This window comes from Adelges cooleyi, unplaced genomic scaffold (assembly GCF_023614345.1).
Source record: "Adelges cooleyi isolate 19-005CV unplaced genomic scaffold, UGA_ACOO_1.1 ACOO_flye_CR_arks_rails_tigmint_CR_PRNA_376, whole genome shotgun sequence".
NCBI classification, from domain to species: domain Eukaryota; kingdom Metazoa; phylum Arthropoda; class Insecta; order Hemiptera; family Adelgidae; genus Adelges; species Adelges cooleyi.
The window spans coordinates 2,101,618-2,115,212 of record NW_026096053.1 but is presented as its reverse complement, the minus strand read 5'-3'; the positions used below and the strand labels follow the sequence as shown (position 1 = coordinate 2,115,212).

At 30.0% G+C, this 13,595-nt stretch overlaps 1 protein-coding gene across 4 annotated transcripts in view; it reads right to left on the bottom strand.

The window, feature by feature from the left end:
* Positions 1–13,595, bottom strand: part of LOC126840930 (receptor-type tyrosine-protein phosphatase kappa) — a 79,855-nt gene that overhangs the window by 44,821 nt on the left and 21,439 nt on the right. For 2 of the 4 annotated variants that reach the window (XM_050576954.1, XM_050576956.1), the window contains one exon: positions 5,659–5,771. In XM_050576954.1, the coding sequence (XP_050432911.1) occupies positions 5,659–5,771 (113 nt within the window). The remainder of the gene's footprint in view (positions 1–5,658; positions 5,772–13,595) is intronic. The other 2 variants (XM_050576955.1, XM_050576957.1) reach the window with 1 other exon arrangement.

Sequence of the window (13,595 nt, the reverse complement as noted above, 5' to 3'; positions counted from 1 at the left end):
TAAGTAGCGAGGAAGCAAATTTTTCTTTGTTTTTTTTTTCTAACCCCCACGAAGGAAGTAACGATAAACGAAACTGCTTATGCGACGTTTGCAACTGTTTATTTTATGTTATACAGGTATAAGGTAAAAGTTCTTTGACGAATTTGAAACAGTGTACTTATACGCGGAGCTCTTAAATTATTCATGAGTGTAATATATATATATAGGTTGCTGTTTTTAAAAATAAATCTTTTTTTTTGTAAGAATATATAAATCTCCAATCCTAAAACAACGTGACGATGCAACTTTTTTTCAATGAAGATATAGCCGCAAGTATATTATTTTTAACCAGTTTTCTAGGTAAAAATTGTATTTATACGGTACTAGCGCTATCGGCAAAACTTATAATATTATTGGAAAAAAAAGCAACAAACAAAACACAAACCAACCCATCAATGCCAATCAATAAAAACAACTTTTGACGAAATAAATAACAATTGCAAATGTAGAAAGGAAAAAGCAAAACGCAAAGAATGCCGAGAGCACAACAGCCATAAACAGTAAAAAGGAGAACACAAAAAAAATACTACTTGACCCATTACGACACCACTTGAAGTCATATAATACCGGTAGGTAGAGCTGGGCATTTTTTATTCGACCAAATCTTAGATGATTTATTTGAATAAAAAAACGATGTGATTAATTATTTAGATAAAAAATTATCTAAATAATGCCTAACCCGCCGGCAGAGAACAAGCGATGCTACAGTTATTAGCTGCAGTATAGCTGCGACAGTGTAACGGTGACTGTCGCTTTGAAGACGGACTGTGTGATTAGTCAGAAATTTCAGCATAAAACTAAAGACATGGATACATCCGAAAATTGTCCACATGACAAAAGAATATTTTACTAAAAAAATAAAATTTCATTGCCTTACCTAACTTAACCTACCATCTAGTAGTAAATTGTCTTAGAAGGGAACATATGTAATGAGTTCTTTATAGATAACATTTAAAGTTTGAGAATAGAGAGTGAAAACTGATCAAAGTTTTTGTGGTTTTAGTAGTAGCATTATGGGGTAGAGAAACGGTTTACATTTTGTTTTCAAACTGCCCGTTTTCACTATCGATAAAGCGCCAAACATTTCAGAGAATCAACTTAAAAATGGAGGAATGAAAGAAGTTGTGGCGAGTAGAGTTTCGTTGAAATGATGTGAAAATAGGCATTACCAATGAAAAGAAAATCGTATAGAAATATTATGTTCTTAAGCTATCAATGTAATATGCAGGGTTATTAAAATGTTATGTTCCAGTCATTATTTCTATAAAATAACTGTTTTAGCTAAAAAAGTTTCAAATATAATCCTTATTCTATTTGATGATCAAAAATTATATTTAGTATTCAAACAATATTAGTATTTAAGAGGTTAATATTAAGGGATAAATGTTCAAAGCCACCTACGTATTAGGTTCACCTATCAAAAGCAGAATGATGTAATGTTAAGTACTTCTTAAGCTATTAGCATTTAAACGTATAGGCTGGGGTGGTGGTGGTGGATCGTTATATCTCCATGCACCACTCAACCGCAATTGCTTCATCGCCTAAACTTTGCACGCTAATAATTCAAAGAGTATTTATTCAAAACTGGTTATCGGCCGGTCATTATTTTCATTACATCATTTTGCTTTTAATAGGTAATTAAAATATGTTTATTATAGTAGGTTAATTAAACATCTAATTGACTTTTAACAATTACTTTTCAAAACTATCCTTCAATATAATGCTCTTTTTTTACATAATATTAAATATATTTTTTCATCACCAAATATAAAAATAATTTTATTAGAAACTTTTTTCTTACATAGTTATTTCGTTGAAAAAATCACTGTAACATTAAATTTTTATGACTTGTTCGCGTTAACATAACATGCCTCTATATTATTCTATATTATATTATATTTGAAATAAACTGTAATCATTTATTGATTATAACTTTCAATTTTGTGTCTTCTTTCTCTGAAATCATTATGAACATATTCAGCGTTACATAAAATACACAAAATAATTATTTCTCAAGTTTCTCAAGCGTTCTAAATTAAGAGTATGAGGTGTAGTGCGGGTAAGTAGTGCACGTAGATAAAATTAATATAATATTCCACCTCTACTTTATGGTATAAACATAAAAAAGTTCTCGACTTGAGAAATAATTATACAAAATGGGTGATCGACCAGTCGTTATTTTTCGTAGAATATTTTTGTATTATGAGATAACAATTATTCTTTTCAGTCGCCATTTTAATATTTTAAGTAAAGGAAATATAATCCATTTACCAATATAATATACCATAATCAGTTTAAGACGACACTAAAGCGTTGTGAGTTGTAATTATGTCGGTGACGCCGATTTAAGACAATCTACGTCGGTCTGGTTCATAAAGGCTTTACTATGCAATTTAGCTAAAAAGACATAAATTATAAGTTATATTGTTTCTTTGAAAACATATATTTATAATTAAATACGTCATTTTAACTACAAGAGATAGTGTGCATTTGAAATAATTCCGTTCTTTGGTTATAATATGATAAAAATTAATAAGATCATGTCGAAAACCTTAGTAGGGCGGTCATAGCCAGTTTACCAGATTTCATCAAAACAGTGTTTTCAACGAGTTTAGACTTGGCGCATTTCTTTTTTATCTGAATCCATTTTTAAAAAATTGGACTTGACTATTTATGACCACCCGTAGAAAGAAAAGTTGAACAATATAAAAAGGAGACCACACGTTCAGGGCCAACGCACGTCTGTACCATTAGCCAGGCCGACTCTGTCTTAGACAATAATCTTATTTTTTATTAGGCGTTTCTTTTGTATAAATGGGTTATAAAAACTGTCTCTGTTGTCGTATTACTGGAAATTATTGAGCTCTCACCACGTGACAACAGGTATTTCTATTCATATGAGACTTAATGGGCAATTTATTTTTAGTGCGTCGCTACAATGCAGTGTTAAGATGCTCGATGACGATAGTCTAAGAAAGTTTAAACGTATTTCCCGGTGAAAAGGCCAGCAAATCTTTATATTATACTCATGTTTCAGTGTTGGGAAACTAATAACCTGATAACACCTAAAATAAACCAATCGATATTTGGAAAATATTTTCACTATACGGTTGATTGCTAACAACGACTTATTAGAATAGACACCCACAACCGTATCTACCCTAATACTAAAAGTACAATTTGCAGTTGAAATTATACACTTGATTTACAGCTCTCTGCTATAACAGAGTGTACCACGATTTCATTTATTTCAAATAGTAACAACTTGAATCAACATCTTTAAACAAATTGCATTGTACTTCATCGCAGACAATATTGTATTGCCAGTGCGGATATTAGACAGAGTTTAGGTCATAAGTGGTATTGAGGTTGTGTAACGCAAACCAACAAATGTTCAGAATACTACTAAAGTTGTTTTAATGGAGTATTTACAGTCTCAGCGAGGAAGACAAGACGTATAAACTGTTCCAATTATCAGTTGTAAGCTACAATAGAGCCTTTTAAAACTACTTTTACAAATAATTGATATTTCCTTTGTAATGAGATATTGTATCCATCTAAGAGATATTGTTGTTTTAAAGGAGTTCTATTCGTTAATGTGTTACATACTTGTACTATATTATAGTATGTAACACATTAACGAATAGAATATTATAAGAATATTATAGTAACTATAATATAACACAGCGCGTGAGGTAGTGATATAAGATTTTTAAAAAAGGTCAACATTTACGCTAAACCATCTTATTAAATAAAAATAAGATAGAAATGGCCGTTTTACTCGAATAAACAGCATAATTAATATAATTTTTCTTCCAAGTCTATTAAGAAATATATATATTTTTTATGTTTAATTAGAATGAGGTTAAATGTACATACTTTAAACGACCATTAGATGGAACAAATTATTTAAAATAAAATGTACGGTTATCGTAAAAAAAAAGTATCATTTTAATAATGCACTTTGGTAAATTATGTGAAAGCAGATGTTTTAGTAGTTATAAGTCATTAATGATTTTTCTTGACAACAAAAAAAAAGGGTAGCCATAATATTTCACAAAACTTTTGTAATTCATTTGTTGCAAAAGCGCAGTTATAAAAACAAAGTACTTTGTTGTTAAAAAAAAATGAGTTTATTATTTCGGTATATACATAGAGTGAATATAATCTGGAGATTAAATGTGCGCAATTATTTTATAAATTTGGAATAAAACAATTAAATTAAATGGACGAATGCTAAAAAATGACTCCTATTAGGAATGGTATATTAATATATTTAATGCGTTCATGTTGAAATATTATGATCTCTTTTAGATTACTAATTTAGACAATAAGAAATTAAGGAGAAGGGATGAACTTATTCAATTTTTGGCCTTCTAAATAGCTTTGGATTACAAATTCTGATCAATAGACTAGTAAAAAATGTAACATAAACACATCATTGTCAAATTAATACTTTTCAGCTCCACGCATCGGAGCTAATATAATATCATATGATTTACATTTTTTGAGATTGTGTTTACTGTTGTGTCGCGTCGCATTACACTACAAAATCACCTCTTAGGTAAAATGAATACACAAACGTGTTTGTGACAAGTCCATTGAATAACGTTGACACGTCCATTTTTCAGACAAATTTATATTTAAACGGATTACGGAATGATTTGTGCTGTTCTCATTACTCTAACAAGTGTACACTGTACAGGTCATACGTATTCGACATAGGAGTTGTGCAGTGGACAGTAGGAACCATTACTTTTCATCTTGCACAATTAATATTGTGACGGCGCATTGTACCTTAATTAATTTACTTGTGAATAATACATATATTGTATGCTCGAGCAAGTAGAAATAATTCGGACTACAACGCGTGTCAGTTTGATGAGTTTAAATTAAAAAGTATTGTTCATGTTAAGCAAAAACAAAATGCGTTTGTATGCGATATTAAATGCTTCACACTGCAGTGCTGTGTGAATTGTATAAATTAAAGAAAAATAAACATTATTCATCCAAAGCAAAATATGTAAACCTAACCAACGCGATAGACTTAAGGAAGTATCAATATTGTATAAGATGAGAAAAAGTTATATTTTTTTAATACAATAAAAAAAAGTCATATATATATATATAGTATATACAGCTTATGGCCGTTCTCATCAGATAATTTTAAAAATTGAGTATACAACAATTTTAGACTTACCTAATTAGAAAGGCTCATTAATATTAGTTTAGTAAAACCGTTTAAACAATTTAAAACATGTTTTAATGTACATTTTATCGGTCGCTATTTTTAATAATTATAAAACGTTTCAAAGAATGTTGTTAAAACCATTATGTAAACCATATTTACTTAAATGTTAAAACAATATATTTTATTTATTTTTGACATAATTTATAATATTTGATAGTAATTTTAAATAATTTTGGGTTTTTTTGAACACCATAATCGAGTTTGGATAGTCATAAAATGATAATCTATTCCGATTCAAATTCTACGTTATAAATTACTTTTGAGGTAACACACAATGTTACAACCGACCTATACTAAGAAATTATACATATAGGCTATGTAAGCTACGGACTTAAATATTTTTCTATGATAATAGTATGTAAATTTACCTGAAACTCGAGTTTGTATAGCACGGGATATTTCCGCCGTTGGTCGCAGTGTTTGACGAAACATTCTTTTTGAATTTTCTTGTCTCCGGATATCACTCCATTAGGCCCCACTGCTGTAAAAGTAAAATAAGCAAATGTATTCAGTTAATCCAGTGTTCCTTAGAGTGCCGTGAAAAACCCACGCCCGACACTTAAAATCACAGAACGTCAGCGGAATAAGAAGAAAATAGACTATAAGTCTACCCAGTACCTACAGACTTCAAAAAACTATTAAAGAAAATTATTGATTAACATTATGTAGAAAATAGGCAAGATCAAAAAGTAAAATAAAGCTGATCCGTTGATCTCAAAGGATTAGCAGGTAACGATGAATGCATGATAAGCTACCACATTTCTTCCCAGAAAATTCTCGGTTTACCAACCACCATTGTTCATCACAGTAAGTAGGTTTGTTAAAGCTCCGTCAATAGGTCAACACAAATAGAAGTAAGATTTTGTCGTGCATAGCAAACTTTAGCTATGCAACCCTAAGATGCAGATTCTCTTAAGTTTTTGGTCAGCACTGCCTGCCTAGAAATCTGCTCATTCTGACTTAAACGTTGAATAGACAACAGTTTTTTATGTACCAAATTTATAAGTTCTCAAAAACCGTTAAGGTTGTAAATAATCGATGCTGATACCAGTTCTTCGATAAAAAAAAAATCACGAAGTAATATTATACATTATATTATGTATATGACTTTTTATTATTATGGCAAACCGTTGTGATAATAAAACACACATTACTTATACAAAAAAAAAGTAAAAGTATATTTTTTACTGGGAACTTTTTTTTCTAGATTCTAATTTTATTGACGCTGAATCGCTATTACACTGCGAGGCCCATACGGGAGTGCCGTAAAATAATACCAAGAAATCGTTTGTAGTTATCGCGACATAATTCAAGTTTTATTTCAGTTTTTTGTTGTATTGTGAAATATATTAACGTTTTAATAGGCCATCTCGAAACATAAAAGGAGTATTTGTTTGGCTTCCGGTGAAATTATTTTTAATATTTATTACATTTGAACTTTGCAAAAATTATTACAAGTATAAAAATGACAAGAGGTAAAATCATAGTTGTTTTTAATAAAAATGAAAAATAAAACTGAAACGAATAATCATATTATTAGCACAGCGGATATGACTGTCGGCGAGATAATTTTTTATTATGAAAAAGCTTTCATTCAAATAATAACGTAATTACAAATTACAGCATACCAATAAAGTATTCAAGTTGATTTATTCGTAAATACATGATAAATATGATTTAAATGAACTCCGTTAATATATTGTTTTATTTTTATACAAAGTATGTTGATTTATTCTTAAATAAATATTAATACTGTTTTCTCGAGCGCTTTGAAGGTTGTACGATTGTTATGTTAAATACTAGTAATAATATTGGTATCATTGAACTTTTGTACATTTAATATTATTGTAAGTGTCAGTAAAATTATTTATGGTTATAAACACATACATTCTTGAAAATATTTTTTTATCGGTATATTTACCTCGGCTTTACCAAGTTTAGACTGTTATGTTGTACGAATTTGTCGAATAATTGTTTTTTTTGGACTCATGCACTGACACTTTATAGCACAACATTAAAACACAAAGAAACTATGACGCAAGTATTCGATCAAGAGTATACCTAAATAAAATATTTTATAAAATATTATGGGTATGATTACTCATCTAATGCTGTTGAAATTCGAAAATAGATTTTTTTCAGAATTATAATAATAACGAGAAACAACCGGATTTGTAATTAAAATTAGACTTGTCGGTTATATAAATTATGCATTTTAATTAAAAATAGTTGAAATGACGTCGTTAATTCCATAAGACTATTAGTAGGTATCATACCATTATTTTCTACCCCAAACAAGGCTTGTACATACTAACATTAAAGTATATTAATCAAAACTAAATGAACTAGTCAAAAACTCAAAAGTACCACTGTCACATAAAATATTTCCTACTAAACAGTTTATATTTGCTGTACAATAAATAAAATATTAATATAATATAATTTATCTGTTTCTTTCAGCAAATTTATCAATCAGTTCTGCGTTGTCAATATCTTTTGATATAGTAATACTATACTTATAATACTTATACTTAGAATCGATAAAGTATTGAATCGATTTTTAACCGTTGAAGTTCTCATCCAAATCTTTTTACCCATAGCCAATAGTGTCTAATTTTTTCCTAACTAACTCATTTGTTAATAATTCAATAAACATATTATTTAGTCATTAACGTGAAAATATCATGTTGAAAACAAAAATATTACTTTTGACACGCCAATGTAAACTATCAGTTGAATAGCCCGTGTACAATAAATACAAAATGTTGTACTGATTAACTTTGAAACTTTTCCTAATTAATGTTTTAGTACTTTAGGCAAGTGGTTTCGTCACACGACAATAAAAATTGGAAATTAATTAATCAAAATGTCTAAAAGTAATTCAATTAACCAATCGATTGTACCGATGTGCCGTACTGCACAGTTCAGTAAAAATAATATTTTATTCATCGAGTGCTCGGTTGGGTAAAAGTAAAACGAGTAAACAATGCGAACGATGTTTAAAATAATTCGTAACAACAATATTTGTTATCAATAAATTATCATAAATGGTAAAATTTTCATTTTCAAAATATATTTAAATTTGAATAAAATACAAGAACTCATTTGAAAAGTAATGTCAAATTTTTGGAAACACTACAATATTTTATTGGATAAATAATGTGTTCACTTTTACACTTAAATACAATTTTCAGAAAAAAACACATCAATGTAAATGCTGTTCAAAATAATAATTTTAAACGTTGCAGTAAAAGTATGTTTTTTTTTTACAACGTTTAACGACATTTTTATCGCTCATATTTACCCCTAAAATTTAGGTTTTTTAAGATACTTTTGGCAAAAATTAGATTTCGGCCAGTTTTTAAAATTCTTAAATTTTTATCATCAGAGACTCAAATCAAATATTTTTGGCTAATAACGGGAATGGGCCGAGATTTATTTCTATTTTTTTTGTGGTAATGAAAAATTCCAGTTTTTTTGTTAAAAAATAAAATTATAAACAACACATGTCTTGGTAAAATTAGATTTTTTGCATATTTCAAGAATAAAAAGTGAAAAATGTGTCTTACGAATAAAATTAAAAATGTATTACTACAAAATAAAATGGCAATAAATCTCGGCACATTCCTGTTATTAGACAAAAATATTTGATTTGAGTCTCTGATTTTATGATAAAAACTTCAGAATCTGAAAAAAAAAATGTTAATTAAAAAAAACCTCTATTTTATGGGTAAATATGAATGATAAAAATGTTAAACAATTAAGGTCTTATATAAGACCAAGAGAAGTTTATAAAAAAAATTTCAAACAATTTTGAGGTCGGGCCGATAACCGCGTTTGACTCGGAATACCCCATATCTTAAATGATAGGATAATATTCGCGGATTCGGCCGTTTATACCTTAAGCGATTTTTTTTTCTATTGTCTTTGACGCCTTACACATCTTTTGGTTTTACGTATTTTGAAGAACCCTTTAGACAATTTCATAGATTTTTTTATTCAAATTAGGGGGAACCAAATTTGTAGAGCTTTTGTACGCTAATCCTCTTGATCCGGACTATCTTATTGTATTATTGCGCAAAATCATACATCTTTGTATATTATAACAATATGTAAATAAAACTTTTACAAACAATATTCAATTGCATTTTACCTCTGTTTACCGAGACGGCTATGGAACGATGTTTTTATCCAGTTCTTACTCTTGTTTGCAAAAACGATTTATTTTTTATTTTGTATGTTTTCCCGATTCCAATCGCAAACTTAGTCGGTGTACTGTGTTTTCCGAGTACGATTCCAACAGTGGGGCGTTAGTTCGATTCTGTTGACAAAATAACATGCATGGATAACTCGAGTCGTTATTGATGTATTTTTTTCTTTCTGTGAAATTCTTTGATTGGTCTCCGAAACACATTCTACTCGAATACGGTCGGAATGAACGTAATAAAAATAAATAAAGAGTAAAAAAGTAAATATTCGTTCGACGCGTTTAACGGGTGTAATCCTCTATTTTTTGTCCCAAGTATGGATGCCCCCTCTCGACCGTTTCTCGTCTTGTGCTATAATACTTCCGGATTTTCTCCCTTATACGAGAGAGACAGACATAAGCACTTGTATAGGATCTTATTTTTGGTTTGAGTATAAAAAACACAATATATGTACCGGTACAACAATATAATATAAACATGCATTGCACATGTTCACTATCCGATTTAAACCGTGTTTCATGATGGGAAAAACTACGGTTGTTTATACACCGTATGACATTTTATTTAAAAACGACCAGTCTTTCGATGGATGTAAAACCGTAAATGGATACAATAAAAAAATATGTTTTTTTTTTTTTTTAGAAAATCCGCATTTTAATCCATTTCGTACATCTGTGATCACTTATCCTAGGCGCAGACCCAACGTAGAGATTTCTGTTTTTTTTTACAATAACTTTCTTACTAAAATGCAACAAAACCGATTGTAAAAATTATGTGTGTTCTAGGCTGGAAATCTTTTTCAAAGTGTACGACACGTATCTTTCTTTAATTCCCTACTTTCCAATTTAATAGTTGTTTCTACATTTTAACCAGTGTCCCTTCTGAAATGTGTAGCGCCGTTTTATCAGTTTTATCGATAAATTTATATTCTTTTTATATATACATATATAAAGATCTCCTAAGACTATTTTACCAGGAACAATTTATTGGCCTGGCATAATTCAATTACAATCGCATGTTATTCAAAAAATGTAGTACTTTTTTTATGTTAGTCATCGAGCGAGGCCTGTCGGATTAAGGGACCCTCGATACAAAATATACAAGAAAGGTAGATTGGACACAATGCTGCATTTGAAATTCAGCTAAAAATAGAGCAAAGGTTTTTTTGCGTTGCCTTTGATGTCTCAAAATAATATACTATGTCCTCGCAAAAGTAATTTATCCGCGAAGAGTAAAAAGAAAAACTATATAGTTGGTGACGTGTAAAAGGTTGATGATGGCGATGATGATAAAGACGAGTTCTGTAAGCATAAATTGCATTAGCCGGAACCAAGGCTACCGCAGCGACCTTTATATTATAGAGTTTAAATAAATGTTGCCGACCTAAGAGGATCGCTTGGAGCGTCAAGTCTCCTTGCTGTTGAAACTTGTTAGTGCGAAACTCTTATGTCATCACAAATATAAGTAGTTTAAGGAGTTGCCGTTTATACATATATATATATATATATAAAGACTTCTAGAGTGCACGGAAACAATCAAAAAGTTTCATTTACAATCTCATTTACAGGATTCGAAAATAAATCATAGTTATTCTGGACTCCGCCTAACAAGATTACATTTCAGACCTTTATTGGAAATTATATAGCTTAAATCAGTAAGAATAAAGTACATTTACCGACCGCTGGAAAAAATGCAGTCCGCCTAAATGTTATCTTGTTGAAAATAAAATTGAAGCTCAATTTTGATAGGTGGATTTTCATTATAGCGATTTTCATCGAATACATAATGAACTATATAAAATTGTTTGCATGATACAAGAATAATTATAGTGTGTATTATTCGATATACTCGTTCATGACAAGAGTACTTGGTTTCAACTTAAAGCTGAATGGGTTTTAAAGTAAAGAACGCGATTTTTGACATTTTCATGTCTTAGCTCTGGCACATAACCGAAAAAGCGTTACCAAAAAAGCGTAACGAAAAAAGCGTTACCACACGGAGATGGGGTTGGGGGTAGGAGATAGGGGTGGAAGATAGGGGGTGAGTGATAGGGGTGGGAGCTAGGGGTAGGAAATAGGGGTGAGAATTAACCGGTACATACCCGAAAAAAAGTGTTACCAAAAAAGATTTACGCGTTTATCTGATATGAGATAAGATAAGATATGTTGTACGCTCAACGTTCAAAATAGAACTAAATAATAAATTCAAAATAGTTTAATTCTCTATGTTAAGTTACTTTTGGCCAGATAATAAACACTACAATTTTAGCCAGAAACTTGATTGTACATAACTTTTTAATCTCCTTGGCCTTATGCTGTAACTGGAAGCTCCATGTAATTTTTTTTTTTTTTAAATTATAATTCCACAACTAATCTAAATTTATTCGGTACTTCAAAGAGACATAAAAATGATCTATCGTGGTTGCAGACTCGGCTGAAAAATGGCTGATTTTTCTATTTTTACATGAATGATAAATTGTTTTTTAATACCCTTTTGCAGAATAAAGTATAAACTATTAAAAAATTCTACATTTTAAAAAAACACTTCCTATCGAAAACCGAGAAAAGTTCCTAATAAACTAGGTACCAGATTTCAAATCCTACTAAATGTCAGAAATTAACATTAGCTTAGTCAATTAGCAAGAGACATTTGAGAGTTATCGTTTAAGAATATAAGTAGGTCTACTTGGACATTGCATAAGGCAAAGGAAAGATAAACATAAATTTCTTGAAAATTAATGTCGAGATGGATTTGTGGAGTGACTATTTGAGGAGTATGTAAAGAGAAAGCGGTGACCCCACTCGCATTGATCGAAACGATAAAAAAAATTTTAAAAATGAGAAACGTAAAGCTTTTTTTGACACTGCTATAGAGCTAAGATAGTAGAGCTAGACTGAATTATTTTCCTTATTGCTTTATTGACAATTTGTGTTGATACATTTGATTTTGTTACCGTATGTATGAAACGCGTTAGGATTTTGACGTTTATTATAATTAAATAAACCCCTTTGAAATATTTAAAACATACTTTGTTCGGATTTTCCCACATTTATGACAAAATATTTCATATTTTACGAACCATAGTGGCAGATGAATATAATGTGTTTATTTTTTAAAGATAAGGAAGCGCGTGTTTAAAGAAAACACGACGGGAACGGGATGATAATCTTAAAGGAAAGTGAGTTCATAAAAATTCCCACCTGGACAAATCTCGTTGGAGTACGACTGGAAAGAAGTAGGTTAATGTAATATTCCTTATAATCGTAACCGCGACGGGGGTTGTGCTCAGTGCTTCTCAGTATTATTAATAGTAACAGTTACCTACAGGCTATACAGTATACTACATACCTTTGAGTATATTTTAACGTTACCCGAGTATACATATAACCACGGTAATGTTGTAAACGATAAGTAAAGATTATATTATGCGATACCCTCGATCCAATATATCATCCGGCGTTGCGCTTATATTAGCTGCCACTGCACTGTGTAATCATCATATCTCATAATATTGTATACAGCCCTTTATAAATTGTTTTGACGTCTCGCTGTTCGAATCAATTAGCCGTCGAAGCTCACAAAAATTCATGAGCTTCCATTGCAAAGTTAATGGACTTATGTACTTGTGTAAATCACGTTACATCGAAATCTAATAAATTATATTTGAGTGGTCCTTACATGGGTCTTAAAGCCCTTTAATTCCGTTAAAATTATGTTTTGAGAATTTAATTCCCCGTTTGGGCAATTAGCAATAATTATGATCCCAAACGATTTTTTTTCTCCGTAAATATATTTTTAGATGAAAAAAATGTGGTAAAGTCACATATTTAAGTGGTTAAACTTACGTTCGTCGATTTTTACTATATTTCTATAACCTAATTAAAAAAAAAATGAATAACTCCATGCTAATAATCGTTTATTATTTTTAAAAGAGTATTTCATAGTCGAAAATGCATTAGTAATGTTTTTAGGCTCGGATTTAAACCTAAATTAACCCAAGTCGAATCGTAAAACTCAAAATCAAAAAGTAATACCGGAAATAAATACCATAAATAATAACTGGCTTTTAAATCCTAGACAGCAAAGTATAAATTAAA